The following is a 21,189-nucleotide window of genomic DNA, read 5'->3' as shown; positions in this document are numbered from 1 at the left end:
GAAGAGTTTGGTGGGAGCTTGTTCCCAGTTTTTGATAGCAGCATCAGCCAATGCTACTGACACCTCAATTGCTGGTTCCGGTCCGGGCATGGGGAAAGTTGAAGCCTCTTTTGCTAAGGCATCCGAGATTTCATTTCCCTCTACACCACAATGATCAGGTACCCAGAGTAAATCCACCCTATTGAATCTGGAAACAGAATTCAATCGGTTTCTACCTTACTGAACGATTTTTGAAGTGATCAAAGTACTACTCAACGCCCTCAATAGTCTAGCTGACTATCGCTACAGATTGCGATGCGCCTGCCCTTCAACCGCTCGTCAATCATCCAGGTTGCAGCCTTTAGGATCGCATACACTTCAGCCTGAAAGACCGTTGTGTATTGTCCCAAAGGAAAAGTCCAATTCTCGTTTTTATTCGAGAGGTAGACTCCTGCTCCAGAACCATTTTCTGTTTTTGAGCCATCGGTGTAGAAGACGTCAGTCCCAGTTTTCTCTCCTTTCAGGATGACATCATATCTTCTACCAAACAGATGTATGGGGATCTGAGAATCGGAAGGCATCGCGAAAACTAGATTCAATTCTCCCAATAACTCTTCCAATGCTTTGTGCCCCCCACGTCCATTGTTTTCCCATAGATCTAATCGAATTAGTCTATGAGCCGCTCTCATCGCAGTGCTCTGTATAAACAAATCCAAGGGCTGCAAATTGAGTAATGCATTCAGAGCTGCGCCGGATGTGGTGCTCATGGCACCGGTGATACCCAGACACACAGTTCTTTGCAATGTGGCTAGTTTACAGCGAAAACTCTTCTGTTTCACCTTAACCCATCACACTACGGATCCATTTTTAGTTCGCTTGTTTGTGATTTGCGTCCTTGTTGCCGATATCCCGTAGTTTTCTAATTAGTTGGGCCTCAGTAAATTCCCGGATTAGCCACGTCTTAATATTATATATTGCAATTATTTCTCTTAGTCCCCACCTTCGTATATTTTGCTGCTCATTTTCCACCTTTTGCCGTTGCTGAGCTGCTCGGCGTTCATTGGTAAAGAGTCTTTTTATTTCTTGATTGCTTCCTGGAATCTCAAGGTATCACGAATACCGTCCCTATCCGTTTTCTCACTTTCTTAACTCCCCTTTTTTTGAGGAAATGCCACCTAGTCTCAGTTACCTGTCCTGCGCATAAATATGTCCATATTTATGTTTAGGACCTATGCACACTTAGTCTATTTCTTTACGATTGCAAGTGTGTAAAATTCATTTTAGTAGAATGCTAAGTAACTTGAGCTTGCAATCTCAACTGATAACGATCACCACTTAAAGATTGTCATAATGAATTCGTATGTATATTTTCGTAAACATGACAGTGTGATAAATAATCTTAACTACGCGTCGTATAAAACATCCTGTACATTTTACTATAGTTCAAAAACGTCTTCAACAAGAATTTGTATAAAAGTAAATCTATTTTCGATAGAAGCAAAATAAATAGATCAAACAATAGTACGCACGAATACTTAAGCTCAATTTTTGTTTCTCTCCATTGTTACTATTTTGTAATGAAAATCAGAATATTTTACAGATTTTGTTCTCCTATAAAAATCGTACAAGTTTACATATTATTTTCAAAGAATCTATAAATGCAAGAAAGATGAATTTGTATCTTAAAATCATCTAAATTATCGAATTGTAGCCAAACTAACTGAAAATCGAATTGTTCATTATGTTTTCCACTAACACCTTATAAGTACTGAAATGAGCTTTGAATAAAATGGATATTATGAAAAAATAAAAATTGATGGCGTTCTTATTGTTTGGTTTTATTTATTGGTAAGAGATGAGTGACTTTAATCAGTTTGTAATAACACGAATGTATTTCATGTGTATGAGTTTGGTTTAGTTGATTTTCAGCCCACATTAGAAACAAAAAAAAATAACAAAGGAAAAAGTAGCTAATATGACTTTGTGCTGTATTTATCCTCCTTTAAATTTGTGTTTAAATTCATACCTTCATTGCTTTACATTCAACTTACCTTTATTCCTATTTTCACTCCATGCTTTCTTTCTTATATCATTTATGTGAATTTTGCTCCTATCGTCGTAACGTCCGTAACAATTTTAGACCCCGCGACCACAAATTTCCATGCCAAATACAATTTCGAATAAACCGGGATTTTATGATGATACGACAAATGAAAGTGCTTCTGCTGCATCGAGAAATAGTAAGCCAAGTGAGACTGCAAATGCTTCGGCCGATAAAAAACCAGCAGCAGCGAAATCTGATAATAAAAAACAAGCCGGGTATGTACGATTTATTTGTAGCGCTAGCAGCTGCTTCTCCTTCTATATTATGAGAATTTAATTTAACTAATTAATTTTTATTTGTTTTCATATCGACAGTGGTAGCGGTTCAACAAATTCCGGCTGGTTCGGAGGCATTTGGAATAAACTTTCATTGAAACCGAAAAATCAAATGATTCTTCCTGACGATAAGAACCCATCCATTGTTTGGGATCCTGATAAGAAACGTTGGGTTAATACGGATGGCGGTGAAGATGAGCAAGAAGCCTTCAAGCCACCTCCAAAAATGTCTGACATTACCCAATCAGCATTCAATGCAAACGCTGTGCGAAGACAAAGCTCTGGCAATGATACGATGCCACCTAACCAACAGCCGCAGCAGATACCACAACAGCAACAAATACCACAGCAGCAACAAATACCACAACAACAGCAACAACAACAATATAATTATGGTCAACAAGATGTTCCTATGATGTCTACTAATCCTACAGTGTCTAATGTATCACAACAACCTTCCACTAGTCCGGGACTAATATCAAGTGCAACTACAACAAATTCAATGAGTGCATCAGCTAATGCAGCTGCAGCTGCTGGAGCTGGTGGTGAACAAGTGAAAACGCCAAGTCTTCAATCAAATATGTTTAAAATGCAACGAAATCGAAGTGAGTATCCTAGATTGCTTATTTCTCTTATATATGTTGTATATATGTGTTTACTTCATAAAATGGTGGTGAATTTCGAGAGAAAAAGACACAAAGGAAGCTGAACTGTAGAATAAACTTAATACTTGGTGAAAAGTAGACTTACCGGTTCTGATGATGACCTAGTTTTTTTGGGGTAGGCGCGAATTTACACGGGATCGTATATTTGGTGACTTTCTCCCCGAATCTGCGATGGTACCAACAAATACATCGGCCCGGAGGTTGTCCTGACGACCTGCTACCCGATCGCCCTTTTCGAGAAGCAGACGACGAGCGAGCCCGCGACCTGTTCCCCGAACGCTGAGCGTCCAGCATCGCCCGCATTTCAGCCATACTGGCTGCTAAGGCGGTTATCTTGCGCTTCAGCTCGCCAACTTCGTCCGGCGGCTGTTGAACGGCCGCAATGGTCGAGCGAGCGTGCACCTCGTGCACCTTGTCGGCTGCAGCTGCCAGTGCCTCCAAAGAACCGGAGACGCACGCGAGGACTGCCTGGGTGTCCTCCGGGAGTCAACGTAGCCAGAGCGACTTCATCAAGTCATCGTCGATCTTGTTCTCACCCAATTGATTCATTTTGCGAAGCAATTGGCTGGGAGTTGGATCGCCCAATCGCCCAACTAACGACGCACCCCGAAGCGGACGCTTAATGCGCAGACCGAAAAGAACAATAGCTCGCCAAAAGAGCGGAAACCTTGCGATGAAAAATTCCACAAACACGTCGACGCTGTCCAGCCTGCGGTGAGGGAGTCCCGTCGTTTGAAGAAAGAGGGACCGCATCTCTCTTCTGCTCCAACCGCCGGCGTGATCACATGCACGCTTGCGTAGAAAAATTTATATGAAATGAATTTGCGAATGAGTCGCCTGTGCTCTCGCCGATCGAGACATAGGGTCGGGATTCATCTTCTGATCAAGGTGACTACTTCGGTTTTTTTCCAGCACAAGGCTGAAACCGTGAACAGTCATCCATCCGCTTACGCGTCGCATCAATATTCTAAGTCTGCTTTCCGCCTGTTCAACAGTGCGTGCGGCAACAAGTGCCGCAAAGTCGTCTGCATAACCGATCACACGGGACTCTTCAGATGGATCCCTGTGCTACTGCCAACGTGATTAACATCTTCCTTTGGCCCTCTAGCGTACCATAGAGCAAGGAGCGGTTTTTCACATAATCCCTCAATATCCGCAAGAGATTGCTTGGCATGTGGAATAAGTTTTCTAATGTGCCTAGCATATCTGTCCATCTTACGGAATTGAAGGCATTTCTGACATCAAGCGTTATGAGGAGCACTATCCGTCGAGATCGGCGGCTATGTGTCTCGGCTCGATGAACCGCACCTACGACCTCCATAATAGCATCCACTGTTGATCTACCTATCCTGAACCCGAACTGCCTTGGGGATAAGTACCCGGCAGCGCGGATCGCTTCAGCGAATCTACTCCTGATGAGCTTCTCGAGCACTTTCCCAGTCATGTCAAGCATAGACAGCGGTCGGTATGCAGACGGGAGCTCCGGGTCTACTTAGTATGCAGGGCCTCCGCAGAGCCCCGATTTTCCGGGTGACAAGCTTATAGCCAAGTCCCCACGGGTCCTCATTCACCTCATTGGCAAGGTTCTGCCAGCCGCGAGCTTTGCTTTTATTTATAGCGCTATGGAGTCTCCTTTTTGCTTATCTATACTCTGCCTTCATGGCGCATGCCTCCTCGTTGGCGTGCAAACGTTGTGCCGAACGGCGGAGCTTATGACACTCGCTCCGTAGGTCGGCAATTTCTGCCGGCCACTGGTACATAGAAGGCTTGTCGTGGCTGGGGCCCCTCAGGGGCATGGAAGCCTTACACGCCGTCGTTATCAAGTTCATCACTGAATTTACGACGGTGTTAGCTGCGACGCTACCACCCCTGAAACGCCATCCAGTGCGACCCTGCCACCTCCAAGAGCTTCGACGAACTTCCCGATGCTCACCCTCGCGACATTCCCCACACAGGGGGAGCGTCGCATTGGTGCTCGCCGGCAAGTAGCGTCAACCACTTCGAACGCGATGTACTGGTGATCACTTGCCGAGAAGTTTTCTAGGACTCGCTACCCGTCCACCGATGATGTCAGAAATTCCGACGCAAAAGTGATATCAGGAATGCTTCTTTCACAGCCTGGACGTTGGCGTGGATCCGTGGAACTACGAGCCCGGTTCTCACCGCCATTTCCAAAATCCGTTTCCCATTCAAGGTCCCTGGCATAAAAATCACCGCCTACCAGGATTCGCCCCTCCATGCTCGAAACGGCGTCCTCCAGAGCATCAAGTCAACGCCGAATTTCCGGCATCGTCTCGTTCGGTGTCAGGTAAACGCTAAAAGACGTTATCCCTAAACACCGAATCAAGACAAGCCCGTTCCCTCGGCCTTCGGCATGAACACGAAGTCGAACGTCGTCCTGAACCCAGATGGCAGTGGTGCCCGATAATTCGAGATGCCATGAGACCGGCTCCTTGTTTCGGTATTGTTCGCTAATTAGCACTAGGTCAGCATTTACTTTCGCAGCGAACTGTACTAGCACATGCACTCCGGTGCATGTTAATTTGTAAGATGCGGATCATGTCGTTCCCATCCTAGCCCTTTCCAATTCCGCCCTGAAGATTGGACACCGTCCCGAGCCCGCAGTTGTGAGGCAGTTGAGATCCCGGATTTCTAGAGAGCACAATAACATCTTGACCGCTTCGCAGAACGTACTCTTGGTAGTCGTCTTTGGGTCCAGTTCGACGAGAACTCCGCCACTCCTCGTTTTCCGTATGGAAGACACCTCTGCTCCTTTGTCTTTGGGTTTCATCCTGTAGCGGATTTCATTAAGGACTTCCGCAAATGTCTTGCCTTCCATCGATTAGCAGGGAATACTTTGAGTGAATTGTTAATCAGCAACTTAAAGGGAGATCATTAGTACCTACTCCCTGAGGTGCTTATATGCTGCATTTCTTGGAAAATTCAAATGATAGCGACTTTTCGCTCTTTTTTCTTGATCAGGCTTGGAACAACCCTTCACAAAGTTAGCCTGTATGCTATGTTTGGCTTTCTTAATTGTATGGAGCCGAAAGCAACTGATGGTATGAAAGTATGAAAAGTAGGTATGTCGGTGAATGCGTAAAATCCCGAGAACAATAAATGTTCAACAGGCTCAAATGTTGAAATGTTCTAAGACCTTATGACGATTAAAGAAAGCGAAATGTTTGACTTAGTGAAGAATCAAAAGTTTGAACGCTGCGATCACCTAATGCAATTACTGCAATTTTCTGTTCAGCAGTATCCTAACTTCAAATTGCATATATGTTAGGTAAGCTTCGAAGGGCATAGATGTAAAAGATCTCATCATTTACAAACAACGCTGAGAAAATATTAATATAGATAGAGGGCCTAGCTTTTGAGGTCACTACTTAATCTATAGAGGAAATAAGATGGAAGATGATGGCGGAAATGATTTCTTTTCTGCCTGGAGGAATAGTCCATATCCGCATGCTACGGTGCCTAGTCATTTCATCCACAATAGAAGCAACCTTGCCGGATGCAATACGGTTAAGAACCGTGGTGAAATGTTCTTTCCATCTCTTCAGTTACCCGTCATCGTGGATGTGAAGTTGACCATTGACGTCCTTCACAGGGCTAGCGAAGGATTTGCGACCACATGCGAGCCCTTTTATGATCCGGTATACGCTTCTGAAATCATCGCGTTCTTCTGTTCTTTTGTTTATCGATCCGTTCCCACAGTCCCCCACAGTCAGCCAGATCCTATGACGCCCCTTCGAAACGAGCTCGGTGCCCTGTGTAGCACCCGAGATAAGAGCATGTTTGATGGCAACCCAATGCTTATCTATATTCTTAAATGGGTTACTTAGTGCATCTGCGTCCGGATTCTTGTCTGATACCACTTGACTTTCCAGAGTACAAAAGCACATTGCCATAAGTGTGGCAAGAGGGGGAAAGAAGTGTTTCCAGCGCTCCACCGTCTTGCTTCGCTTAGGTCCAGAATGCTTAGCTTATATCGTTCGAATTTCTGCTTAAGTTGGAGAAAGCAAAAATTCTGAGGGACCTCGCTATCGTCGTAAGGGAGCGTCGTGTGCATATTCCAGAAACCAATAATAATCCCTTTTTGATAGGTCGTAGCCAACGATCCGAGGCGTTGTTGACGTTTCGGTAGCAGTAAAGTTTCCAAATTTGCAACCATAAGTTTCTATCTCTTTTAGTCACCTCTTAAGATGAGCAGGAAGACTTTGAGTGTATTTTTAAGTCCCAACTTACAAGGCCAACCTTAAAAATGCATGGCCGAAAATAGTTGAAAACCATTCTAGATTCATCGGCGAGTCGTATTAATGTCATGTTTTTATCCAAGTACATAGTAGCCGGTATCTAGGCCAGGAGTGCTCAAAGAGTCTTCTGTGTACATGTATGTATTAATAGATTGATTTGAAAGAAATTCCTTTTTCCGATTTCGCTCAGTTTCACTTTGAAGTTTTTTTCTCTGACACTCTCCGAATTTATTATTCAACAATAAACATTTTGGAAATTGTGTACTCATGTGTTTTACCTATATCTCCAGCCCTCAAAAAATCATACGTCGATGTCTTCAATCCTTCCGGGGCCCCAGCAAAGCCAATCGAGCCGGTCTTAGCTCCAATGCTGCCACAACCAACTATCCCTCAGGGTGGTATCTTCGTTCCTGCGCCGGTACCAGCTGATGATAGCGCTGCACAGCAACAACAATCACAAGAGGTGAGTATCCACCCTAACCTAGAGTTGACAATTATTTAATTCGTGGATTTCCCATTTCAAATATTTCTTAACAGGGAATGCCTCAATTCTACAACCCCAACCAATTCAGTGGCTACCAGCAGTAACGTGTGCGTGATGTATTATCTACGGTGATGAATTCTTGTAATAGTAGTTATTATCGATTTGTTTCTTCTTAGTTTTAATTGTTATCTGTTAGGGATTTTTCCTCCCTTTGTAGTTCGCGTCAACTAGAAAAGACGGAAAGTAGGGAGAGGTAGAGCGAATATAAAGCAAGTCAGCAAGAAACCTGAACCTCTTGTGGTTGTAAAATGAAGGGGAATCTTAGTTAAAATATTCTTTCAAATTATGTTACGATGCTCGTGTCACTTGTAATCGTGTACAGAGGAAACAGAACCTAAGTTGGCTGCATATTTTTTTTATAACAAGATTGTACATTTTTCGTGTTTAATTTAAAAAGAAACCAAGGTTTGTAAATTTCAACATAAATACAGGCATTTGCAGCGACTTTAGGAAAAATCTAATAAAAGCGAAAAGTTAGTATCAAGAGCAACTGCATTTTATTCTGCTGCAAGGACTTATTGGAAAAAATACTCCTAAAAGGACGAGGTGAGGTACTAAATAGATGAACCAGCCCAGGCAGTCATGCAGACCTTTACGGTTGTCCATGCACGAGTAAAACTCCAGCCTCTTCCTGAAGAAGCAATTCCATCTTCATGTTTAAACGGATTAATTACTCCAATGGCATATTTGGCTAAATTTCTTCTATCAATTTATTATTACTAACCTTGAACAACGCCAGAGAGATTAAGTATGCGAATTTCAGCTTATTTAGGACTATGTACAGTTTTCTGAAAGAGAATTTAATTTGTATATTTTGTTCTTCAATATCGACAGGATGTCGAATTTTTATGTTCTAACAGGATTAAAAGATATTTAGGGAATATATAACACGATGGTGCAGGAAACACTTGAACCTTAGTCTAATTAATATTTAGTTAATTAAAGCGAAAATTCAATAATATCAAAAAACATACTTGAAACGACGACGCAATACAATTTTATCAAATCTAAACAAACACTATATCTTCTTCAATTCAATCTTGATCGTCGCGAAAGGTTTGTTATATTGTGTGTGTTCACAGTTTCGTTTAGATATTTTCGTTTTCGAGTGATATAATATTTTCTTTTGGCGAAACATAAGAAAAGATTATAAAAGCAGACGTGGCGAGGAGTAAACCTAAAAAGACTTTTTGACGTGACGAGATAAAGCAGATTCTTTGTTTTTTGTTTTTATATACATAAATAGGAGCCTAGATATTTAATGAAAACATAGTTAAATAATCGAAACAAGAAGATGATGTAAAACGGAGGAGAAAAGGAATATGGAGCAAGGTTATACATATATATGTTATGAGTGGTGTAAAATACATGAAATGTATGCTTATGTAAATTTTATGAGTAGAATGGTTGTAGGGATAGAAAAGAAACGATTGTAAGGATACATATTATGTTATTACAGAGATGTAGGTAAATGAAAAAAATATATAACAAAAGATACAATAAACGATTAGATAAAATAATATGCAAATTGATTTACAAAAAAATATATATACATTAATTGAATTGATATACAAATTATTATCAAAAATAAAATCAGATTTAATACGCAACTAGAATGTTTAGTTTTATTTTCGAATTCATGCTTTTGACTAGGCTAACATGCTAGGGAGACATTTGGACTTAATGGAGGAACCCCAACTTGTTTTAGCATTCTTTTATTGTGAATGTAACTTGAGGCTATACTATCTGCTCAAGGTGTAACCTCTAAATGTGGTCTTTTTGGTGCATGTCTTTTCTAATATCTCAACAAACTGCAGTGATATGGAAAAATATGACACTTGAATCATAAAAGGACAATATGCAACGGTCTTTTCGGGTAAAGTGTATGGGCGGCAGCCTAAGCAATTGACCAGCGGTTGAAGAGCAGTAATCTGTAGCGATAGTCAAGCTACATTGAGGGCGTTGAGCAGTCTTTGATCACTTCACTTCGCTCCGGGATGTAGAAACCGATTAAAGTCTTTGTAGATTCAATACAGTGAAACTGTGGGTATTGCACTTCACTACAATTTAACAGGAAAACTATGTTCTTGTAACGAATCTCCCGAACTTTTAGTTCATGCCTGGATAGAATGACTACTCTCTGCGGCGGATCTTGCAAGAAACAAAAACCGTAACGCACCCCCTCGTGCCAGACCGCCAAATGTGCCGGCGGGAGCTCAGTGCATCGGTGGAGAAGTTTACACTGCAGGCGATGGGAGATTCACATCTCCGCGTTTCCCGGTTCAGCGAAAGCTTTCATTCTCAACAAGGAGACCCGTTTGGACCCGCCCCAGACGTCGAGCTTGAAAGAATGCTCCCGCCGTTCCAGGACCTTAAAGGGGCCCTCAAATGATGCGTGCAGCGGCTTCCGAGAAGCGTCCACCCCAATGAGGGTCTGCAAGCAAGTGTCGAGATTTGTGGAGGTGACGAGCTTCGGCCTATTTGAACAGACGCAGCATGCTGCAGTCACTTAACCCTGATCTGATATCCAGCACAGGGTCGACGGGGAGGCGCAGATTCTCCCCGTACACTATTTCCACGACGGATCGTCGCGAACCATTAAGGCGGATTTCAGCCTCGGGTGTCAACGTTCGAGCATCCAATTGGACTGTGTATGGTATGGAGTGGTCCTGTGGCGTTTGAAACCCTGGAGTTTGCCTAATTCCGAGAAATGTGTAGACTAAAATTGTATTCCCTGGTCCGTGAGTAGTTATATTGAGTTAGGTTAAGTTGTTTCGAAAAGAAGCCCAACGGTTGCCAGGTTTGATTCACCCGTAGGTGAAAAGAAGCGCCTAGCGCTGTGTCTGGGGCATCGGCGAACACGACTTGGAGTGCATTTGCGCGAGGAAATGTCAGAAGTACAGTATCGACTAGCTGTTGTTTGACGGTTCCAAATCTTTTAACGGCCTCCGTATACCACGCAACCTCGCGAGAGTCTTTTGTTTTGGACCCAGACAAGTAAGCGTTAAGGATAGCTTGGTGATGAGCGGCCTTTGGCAGGAAACAACGATGGAAGTTTACCATGGGCAAGAACCTTCGCAAATCGTTCAACATGGTTGGCAAGAGAAAGTTTTAGATCTCTTCAACCTTGTTTGGACTGGTTGAATTCCGTCAGGGGTGATCATGTGGCCGAGAAATTTCATCTGCTTTTGTAGAAATTTGCATTTTTCTGTATTTCGAACGAGCCCGGCCTCAAGGAGACATTCAAAAATGCGCTCGAGATGGTTCAAATGCGGACATTCTGAAGAAGATTCGACCAAAACATCATTCATGTAGACGAAACAGAAGTTTAAGTTTTCTAGGACAGAGTGGATGAATCTTTGGAATGTTTGCGTTGCATTGCACACGCCAAATGTCATCCTGGTGAACTCGAACAATCCGAGAGGTGTGCTAAGAGCCATTTTCGGTATGTCTTCGGGGGCTACAGAGATTTGATGATACGCCTTGGCTCTAAGGTCTTAAAAACATAGCAGTTTGTCAACGAATGCGCAAAGCAATGAATGAGTAGAATTGGGTATTGGTGGCGAATTGTCTGAACATTCAGACGCCTGTAATCTCCGCAAGGCATCCACTCGCCGTTTCGCATATGTTTTATGGAGATGACTAACAGCTATTGGAAGGTCTACAGATACCCTGTTTCATGAGATCATGGATCCATTTTTTGCAGTTGCTAGCTTCTGATAGGTGACGTACTCTTGAGACGATCGGGAAGCCGGTAGGATTGATGTGGTGCTACACATCGCGCTTAACCGGCTAAGAGAAACTACTTTCAGTAGTGATGTTGTGATATTTTCGGAGGAGTTCGTGAATACGATGATCAGATGTCCTCGAAAACAATCGAAAGAGTGTCATTTGCACAGGCGGAAATTTTTCCTGACGACTTCAAAGATGGAGTTGGGGAAATCGTGTTACTAATGTCAGCCAAAACCGGAAACGTTTGGCGCAATCCGAGACCCACGTCCACCTGCCTCTAGCCGTAAGTACGGAACGGAAAGGAGTTCGTTGCAGCCGCTTTTGTGGTATTAAGATGCTTTCACGGAGTACGGGGAGAACTAATATGTCCGTGCCTGTGTCGACCAGAAAACAACATCTGCTCAGAGGGTCGAAAATTGTAAGGCGACGTGGTATTGCGCTTCGGGTAGCCGCTGCAGAGGCATTCAGCGGGCCTAGTTTTTTTGCATTGAAATTGCATTCGGTGGTATATTTTTTTTTTGCTAGAGAGTATCTTGAGCGACTCCGAGTCCGCGCAGACCAAGATAGTGCGAGTGCTCTCCGGGAGCCGCTGCCACCAGAGAGATTTTGAAAGCTCTGAGCCGACTTTATCCCCATATAGCTTCCTCGTTTTTCGAAACGGCTGGCTGGGGGTACGGTCGCCAGCGTCAGTGCGTTGCGCTTTCAAATGAGAAGGTTGCCTGTTCAAATCGGGTCGGGGTCACGTCTCTGCTGTACCGCCACCAAAATACTCTGAGTGCCTCACATCACAAGGGTCATGTAGGGGGAACTGAAATCTCGCAAAAGAGGATTCAATTTCTCCCATGCTGAGACCGGAACCAACAACTGGAATGTCAGTGGTATTGGTCAACTCTGCCTTCAAAAACTGGGAACAAGCTTCCTATCATGGCAGATGGCAGAGTTTTGATGCCTACCACACCAAACTTTTCCTGTTGGTGCTAAACAAACATTCTGCAAAATTCATTCCGCCGAAAAACAGGAAAACTTGCAGCAGTATTGTTAGCATTCTGACGCCAGAAGTCACTATGTCACATATGTCCGCCTAGGAATGCACCAGACGTCAGATCTTTGGTGACGATCTGCTTTATCTTTAGTGGCGATCTGCTCCAGCATCACAACCACTAACGGAAATCCTTCAATCCATACACAAATCCGCGATTAGACGGGAGAATTGAGTACAATGGGTTACTACGGTCTGAATGTTTAGAGGGTTTGCCTCTCCCTCACCTCATATACACACATGCCATCGTCATAAACTCAATAGAGTTCACGATTTCAGCATTGAGTCTTTGAACAAAAGGAAGGACCAGCCGTGACAAACCTTCTATATACTGGTGGACGACAGAAATTGTTGACCTACGGAAGGCTTGTCATATGCTCCGCAGTTTGGCACAATGTTTACACGCCCGCGATGTGGCATATGCCACAAAGGAGACTCGGCATCGCGATAAACAAAAGTGAAGCTCGCGATTAGCAGAATCTAGTCAACGAAGCAAATGGGGACCCGTGGGACTTGGCTATAAACCTGTCATCCGGAAAAACGGACTCTTCGGACACTTAATACCGATCAGATGGACCGCACTGATGATGCATTATTCCCCAGACATCCCGTATGTGTTGAAGTGAACAGCGCAGAAGAAGTCGAAGACAGCCCCTTTTTAACCGTGAAAGAGGTCGAAGAAGCGATTCTCACCATGAAAAATAAGAAGGCTCCAGGTCCTGATGTTATTCCTCCGAAAGAATATTACTGACTTTCTATTCAGGGCGTTTAACGCCTTCCTGAAGGAGGGCCTTTTTCCTTGTCGCTGGAAGGTGGCGAGGGTCGCATCATCGGTGCACTCCAAATAAACCCAGCATTTTTTTTTACGCACTCCCGGATGATAGTACATTGTCCCTCTGACATTTTACCAAACTCCTCTGGCAGCGGTAAAAAATGAGACTGCAGCTTGCGCATATATCCTCTTCTTTCCTGTTGTGGTGGAGCAAGTAACTTACGTGTCAAATAAACCCATATACGAATCGCGGTGGCCATGGAATCGAAAAAAAGTTTTTTACAGCGCCATCGCCGCTTGCTTCAGTGAAGCGCTAGATGAGGAGACAGTGGAGATTGTCTCTCTCTTACAAAAGCCTAAAGGAGCAACTCATAAAGAGTAGCTACTGGCAGAGCTAACGCTAGGTGATTGTGCGCCAAGTCAATTGCCGCATGAAATAAAGCAGTTGGGTGGTGACAAAGTCACGGCACCGAACTATTAAAGTCTTTGTGGCTGCAGAGGCTCCAGGAGAGGACACAGGCCATCTTGGCATGTGCGGATTTGGAGTCTCTGAACACGTTAACCGCCACCGCGGACAAAATTCATGAGGTGCACATGTGACCCATGGATAGCGAGCTGTCTCGCGACACATCAAGTCAGGTGGCTCAGCTGCAGCTAGTGGTGGCAGCATTAGCAGCTACTGTCTCCGAGTTGGCAGACGCTGTCGGTGCCTTGCGTTCGGGAAGTAGGACTACATCAAGGTCTAGATCCGCCCCCCGAAATGCGCGATCCGATAGTAGGTCGTCGGGACTTTCGGCAAGTGTCGGAGCATGCTGGTACCATCGTTGGTTCCCCTAAAAACTAAGAAATGTACCACCCCATGCAAATTTTCACTAAAAAAACTAGACTTGCCAGGAATTCTGATGGCTATCCGAAATTGCTCACCACAAATGTGTTGGTTTTACGGTTCTTGTGCGCATAACCATTGACAGAAGTGTCTGTTGCATCCAGTGTGGGTCTCATCAGGGTTACCAGTTTGTCCCCACCTTCCGTTGAAGTTTCTGCTTCCTTGCGTTCGGTTTCTCGGGACATTACCGCACCTGATGGTACAGCCACGTTCATATCCTCATTGCGCCTTCTTCCGCAGTGCGTTTCTCTGCCGGCGGTGTGGAGCCTGCCCAGATTAACGGTGTCCGGGCAGTTTAGCTCCATTTTGACAAAGCGGCATTAGACCAGTAGTGTCCACGTCACCAGCTTCCCTTTCTCCAGTTCTTTTTGATAAGGGTCGAGGGGAAGGCTCTAACAGGCAGGATTTAGCCTGTAGCCCCCTTCCTTAGTGGGTGAAGTTTCCTTCTGCCGAGCCTTTCTCTTCCGCTTTCGGGTAGATTTGAGCTGTAGCACCGCGCACGGGCCGGTTATAGTTGGATTTCCAGTTTCTCTCAAGGTGAGAGTTGCCGTACTTTCCATTCTGACTGGCTGCCGTAAGCACTAAATGCAAGTTTTCCATTGAGTTCGAAAGCATGCCCTCTACAGGTTTCTCCGTAGGAGAAAACTATTTTGGTTGGGCTTCCACAACTCACGCCTGGGCCGCGTGACTTCTTACCACTTGGAGTTAAAATCCAAAGCTTTCATGTAGTAGTATTCATCTAAGATTCGGGAAATTCGACATAAGAACTGAAGGAAAACTAATTTTTAAATATTTATCAAAATGAATTTTATTATCTTTTTCAAATCTTCATCTTTCATCAAACAAGAAGCTTGGAATGTACACAAATCTTGATAAACTAAATTATTTGCTTAATTAAAAGATTTTTGATTGAAAATATTCTTAATTCGAAAAGTTGTCTTAATTCAATGGAAATAAATTAGATGACTTGTAAAAAATATTTGTAAGTACACAATTTCTTAAAGACTAGAAATAAGATTTTTGTAATAATTTCTCTTGTGGAGTATCATTTGTTTCCAGTGTGTCATGAAAAGTTAACAGTGAAAAGAGGTATAAATTTCTATCAATACCACCCTCACCGGCATCCAATCTCTGTAGATAATTCTGTACACTTACATATCCTGTGGACTCTTAAATAATAAATACTGAAAGAATTTGCTTCCAAACATATTTGTACAGGATGAGTTGATCTGTTTTGGTTGAAATTATTTACAGGGGGTTCAAAAAATGATACTAACATATCGGTGATTTGGTAGTAACAAGACTTGATCCATAAATATATACAAAAAACGGCAGCAACAAAGTTTTGTAACCTTTACATTGGGACTTTTTTTTAACTCTGTGATGGGGAAAGCAAGGGCGTGCTACCGCCACGATGACTGTATTTAAATAGTCTAAGAACTTATGGATGAGTCTTCCTCTAGTGTTTATAATGAAGTTCTTCTAGGTTTCTTAGATGAAATAAATATCTTAGTATTGCGTCAAATATCTTATATGTACTTAAAAATTACAAAGGAATGTTAGGTTGTCTTTAAAACATGGTCAAATGGTCGACTCCTTAGAGTTTTAAAACTAAAAGTTTCCATCTTGTTTCACATTTCATTTCTAGATATATCTCAAAGGGCCATGTAACTGAATATATAATACACTTTGATGAATTCTAACTAAACTATGGTAATACAAGTGTCTGTTCGACTATTGGCTACAGTTATTAAAGCTAAACGTTCTCAAGGATTGGAAAAACCATTAATTTTATATAAGGCGATTGATACTTATTGGCTTTTTGTTCTCGTGTTTTTTTTTTAAAAAAGTCTAAATATTCGGTTGAAATGTATTTGCGTTAATGTCGATTACACTTAAAGATGCGTGAACAACGGTGTTACATGATTACTTTACAGTAACTACAAAATAAATCTCGAAAACGCCTGAATTTGCCTTGATTTATTCTTGTTTTTGCATAAATTTTATTCTAAAATTTGGGGTCAAGCAGTACGCCGCAGGATAGACTGAGGTCAACCTATCTCCCTCTGAGGATGAGCTGTCTCTCCTCTGGGGCGGTGTGTGGTTTTTCAGGGACCAATCCTCTCGTCTACCAAAACCATTAGTGAGTGGTGATAGCCACACCCTATACAAGGTGACCCTACTATTAACAAAACGCTAAGGATCTAGCCTGAGGAGTCGAAAAACACCTCTCCTAATTCAGGGTGTTATGCGAACCGTGCCCATTGGATAGTTTGCAGTCGGGGGTAACTGAGTGTATTTGCACGGAGCCTCACTGATACCTGGTCGCCTCAGTGAGTAAGTTAGACCTTACCGTGCTACGGGGGACTATAGCACGGCGGACCTCCTAGCCCCCATACTCGTGGAAATCAAATGAGTACAAGCAACAAAGAAAACAAAACGAAAACCAACAAAGTTAGGCCCCGTACCGCACAAAAACTGGTTAATCAGGCGGGGGCACATATCAGAAATACTGAGAGCCAGGTGATTACACCCAAGAAGGGAGAAGTTGGGACGTCAAGCAGTGGATCCAAGCTTAACATTGGTATATTGCGTGGACAACAACCAACGGACGCCACTGCTCAAAGAGCGGGGACCAACAAAAGCACGTCTGAGATAAATATAACAGACGTCAGGAAGAAGACAGGTCTCAGTGGCGACGGTGTTAAAAGATACCTGCGTTATCTGAAAGAAAGCCTGAAACCAGAAGAGGCCCTTAAAAAGGCTCAGGACAGACCTAAGCCACCTCTACCGGAGCCGAGAAAGTGGGGAGCAGCAGAGATCAGCCCGCATGAAGGGGAATGCTCCCAAAAAATCCAAACCTGAACCCAAGGGGGGAGAAAACCCGGACAGGTCAGGAGTGAAGGCAGGACTCAGGAAGCCCGCCATTAGCTATGCTAGTGTGGTCAAGGGCATTCGACTGGCCACTGCCAAAAATGTTTCCCGAGCAAATACTCACTCGTGAGGAGTAGGAAACCATTCAGGACCTTGTCGTCAGGCAGATGTGCAAGAGATGGACTGCGAAACTTGCGTTCACTGAGGTTCGCTTTCGACCAGATCATATACTGGTGGACTGCGCGACGGAGGACACTACAGAATGGATTAGAACCATAGTTCCTAGATTGTCAGGCTGGGAAGAGGTGGAACATGCGCTGGGGATGATATACCAGGAGCCCACATGGTGACAATTTTCCTGCCAAAAGCCGCGACAATAGAAACGGAAAACCTTATGGGCCTCCTAATCGCCCAGAATGAAGATCTCCATACCCGACTATGGAGGGTCTTCAGAAGTAAGATGAAGGGAAATGGTAAACTTCTCGCGATTGGGGTAGACGATCGATCCCTGGAGGCAATCAAACGTCGAAGTTGCCATATCAACTACTGATTTGGCAACATACCCGTGCATATGCAAAGGGCAAAGCCGAGGAAAGATACCTCAGAAGAGACACCGGGTGAAAAACATACCGAGGTCCCCGAAGAAGTCTCGAAAGCCATGGAGGCGGAAAGGGCTGGATCAACCAGGAAAGTAGACCTACTGCCCAGTGAAGAGCAGAAGCTGAACGACAAGAACGAATAAAAGGGGAAGAAAGGAGAACTGGAAACTAGCAAAAGAGGTATGCTCAGAAGCTAGGCAAAGGTGGGCAGTGGGAACTTTTAAACCACGGAAATCTCTCGGAGTAGATGGCATTTTCCCAGCGCTAATCCAGAGAGGCCTAGGAATTATCTCAGAGTCTCTTCTGAGTCTGATAAGGGGGAGCGTTACACTGGATACATACCAAGGGCATGGAGACGGGCAAAAGTGGTCTTTATTCCGAAAGCGGAAAAGGATCCTTTTCACCCTAAATCTTTCAGACCAATTTGCCTAACGTCGTTCGTACTTAAAACGGTGGAGATGGTTATAGACAACTATATTAGAACTAACGTTCTAAAGCGTAATCCTCTACATCACTGTCAACACGCTTACCGGGCAGGACGGTAACTGAAACTGCTCTGTATCAGTTGGCAGAGGTACTACGGGAAGCTGTAGAAACAAAAGAAGTACTGTGCGCGTTTTTGAATATCGAAGGAGCATTCGACAACACATCGCACACAGAGATACAAGATGCCCTGAGCCGCAAGGGAGTGGGAAACACCCTGGCATTCTGGATGGGCAAAATGCTAGAAAGCAGGCTAATAGAAGTACCGACAGGTACAAATTCTATTGTCATGGAGATCACTCAAGACTGTACGCAGGGTGGGGTACTATCATCGCTGATGTGAAGTGTGGTAGTGGACGTGTTAACAAATACTGGAATACAAGTCCAGGGTTACGTGGACGACAGTGTTTTAATCTGTAGGGGCAAATATAAAGATACCCTATGTGATAGAATCCAAACTGGACTAAGGGTTACTAGTACCTGGTGCAGGAAAGTGGGACTGCGGATCAACCCAGCCAAAACCACCGTAGTACCATTCACTAAGAGGCGTAAGCTTGATCACCTGAAAGCCATAAGATTACATGATATGGAGGTAAAACGAGAAACAGAGGTCAAATATTTGGGAATTACGCTAGAACAAATATTACTCTGGAAGATACATGTCGGAAACACTTGTCGGACAGTCACGGGGGCTTGTAGATCTATAGCAGGAAAAAAGGGGGTTCCAGCCCGAAGATACTAGTTTGGATATATACTGCAATAGTAAGGCCAATAATTACCTATGGAGCGGTAATCTGGGCAGAAAGAACCATACTCAGCACACAAGCCAGGGAATTACATAAGCTCCAAAAGCTGGCTTGCGTGTGTCTCAGTGGGGCAATGAGGACATGCCCAACGGCATCCCTGGGGGTCCTTCCAGGATTAACCCCTCTCCATCTGCACATACAGATTCAGGCAAGGAGGGCAATATTCAGGGAGGCGGGGAGCTGCCGCAACCGAAGGAAGGATTACTGATACCAAGGGATCACACGACAACGAGGCTTCACTTCGATAAGAAGTTTGAAACACGTTGGAGTAACAAGGCAAACTGGGAAAGCGTGGCTGCGACATACGGCTTAAAACAGCAACTGAAGAAGGGAGCAGGGACGCCTTTACACCGGCCAGAACCATTCTGTGGAATCGGAAACGGTTTCATGGCTATGATTCCAAGAAATGAAGAGGAACGGTTGAGGCAACTATACTGGGGGAGGCCTACCAGGGATGGAGCAGTCCAGGGTACTTATTGAGGGAACCCATGCGCCCAAAGGATTGATTAAACTTCACTAAGAAGAACCTCCGAATCATCGTGGGAATTCTCACTGGTCATTGTCGGCTAAACTATCACCTAGGGAAGCCACGGATATCTACGGACACTGCCTGCAGGTTTTGTGAGGAGTATGACGAAACCTCTATACACGTCCTGGGACAGTGTCCGGCACTTGTGCAAAGTAGGTCGAGGCATCTGAGAGAACACTTAATACCAGATGCAAAGCTGATAGATCTGAAAGTAGGGAACATACTAACGTTGCTGACGGTTATAGGCCTGCTTGAGATACTATGATCAATAGGAACAGTATAACCAGTAAAAGGGGCACAATAGTTCTTTAAGGACGCGGAAAGAGCGAAGGGAGACTATTTCTGGATTATCAAATTAGGTATTTGGTATTTTTTGCTGTCGTGGAGATCCTCTTTCAAATACGCTTGATCTGACGATGTCGATATCTGTGGGTCCAATTTTTGTATCATCCTGACAAACAAGTTCTTCCTTAGTCCTTTCGGTAACACGAATATGGCACAATTTGAATTCCAATATAAATGTCTAAGGCAAATCATTTCAGGCGATTAACGCATCAGTGGATTTTGCAATTTTCAGGAAACGAGAACAATTTTGAAAAAAAAGTTTGTTGGTTCATATTTACACATTAAAATACAAGAAAGGATATTTTTCTTTTCGATGAAACTGTTGTCAAAATAAAAACCGACAAACTACAAAAAAGGTACATTTTTCACTTATTATGATGGTGTTTATGTTACATTCTTAGCGGCACATTATCTCACAAAAAACATCTTAGCAATACGAAGTCATTATGATATATGCATGTTTGTATATATATAATGTTAATAAGCTACACTTCTCGTTTATATTGCCCTTATCTAAGTATATATCGAGTATATGTAAATATTCATTACGAATAGTATATGCACGCTACAAGTTCTATGTATTTTAATTTGAGCACCAACTTTTAGAGTACACTTTCACATCTAGAAGGTCCTTTTCTCAATTTATCTCCAGGAAGTGTTGTATCTAATATCTTAGAGGAAAGTTAGAAAAGACAAGCAACAGCTTTTGGAAGGTGGAAGATGTTTAAATGTTTTTTTTTTTTAGATTTTTAAACAGCAAGGAGTTACATCTAGCCTATTTGTGGTTTAAGGTGGAATTTTTTGTTTTATTTACATATTTTAAATAACCAACGTTTCATTTTTCACTCAGCTTTGAAGCTAGAATTATAAATAATAGACAATACCATAGTTTTGAAACCTTAATGGAACCATAAATCAATTGATTGTTTTTTTGGTGAAAGCATCTCAATTTTCGGTTTGGTCAATATTTCGCCCCACTTTTGCCTTCTTTGCAGAGCGCATCAACAAATGAATTAGCCATGCTTTACAAATCCACGGTGTTATTCAAAAGTTCAGAAAATATTTGTCAGTCTGGCTAATCAGTCTATTAACCATTACGTCTGCATGATCAGTTTGGCGTCATGCAAAGAGCGGGTTCCCACAAATTGTTTCCCATCAGTCTTAATCCACTAGCTCCACCACAGCAGACTGACAGATTATATCTTCAATTTTAGGAAATGTTCTCATTCTCAGTCATGGCATTTGCATCATCAGTTTGATTGAAGAAAAGACTAATACCGAAATGGTCGTCTAACGCC

At 43.3% G+C, this 21,189-nt stretch overlaps 1 protein-coding gene across 3 annotated transcripts in view; it reads left to right on the top strand.

Annotated features, from left to right (window-relative positions):
• Positions 1-8,312, top strand: part of LOC119656202 — a 51,962-nt gene extending 43,650 nt beyond the window's left edge. For all 3 annotated transcript variants that reach the window (XM_038062591.1, XM_038062592.1, XM_038062589.1), the window contains 4 exons: positions 2,120-2,298; positions 2,398-2,963; positions 7,573-7,745; positions 7,820-8,312. In XM_038062591.1, coding sequence (XP_037918519.1) covers positions 2,120-2,298; positions 2,398-2,963; positions 7,573-7,745; positions 7,820-7,870 — 969 coding nt within the window. In that variant the 3' untranslated portion in view covers positions 7,871-8,312. The remainder of the gene's footprint in view (positions 1-2,119; positions 2,299-2,397; positions 2,964-7,572; positions 7,746-7,819) is intronic.
• The last annotated feature ends 12,877 nt before the right edge of the window (positions 8,313-21,189 follow it).

Source organism: Hermetia illucens, chromosome 4, assembly GCF_905115235.1.
Source record: "Hermetia illucens chromosome 4, iHerIll2.2.curated.20191125, whole genome shotgun sequence".
Lineage (NCBI taxonomy): Eukaryota > Metazoa > Arthropoda > Insecta > Diptera > Stratiomyidae > Hermetia > Hermetia illucens.
Note: the sequence above shows the minus strand (reverse complement) of the source record. Positions and strands in the feature narration are given on the sequence as shown.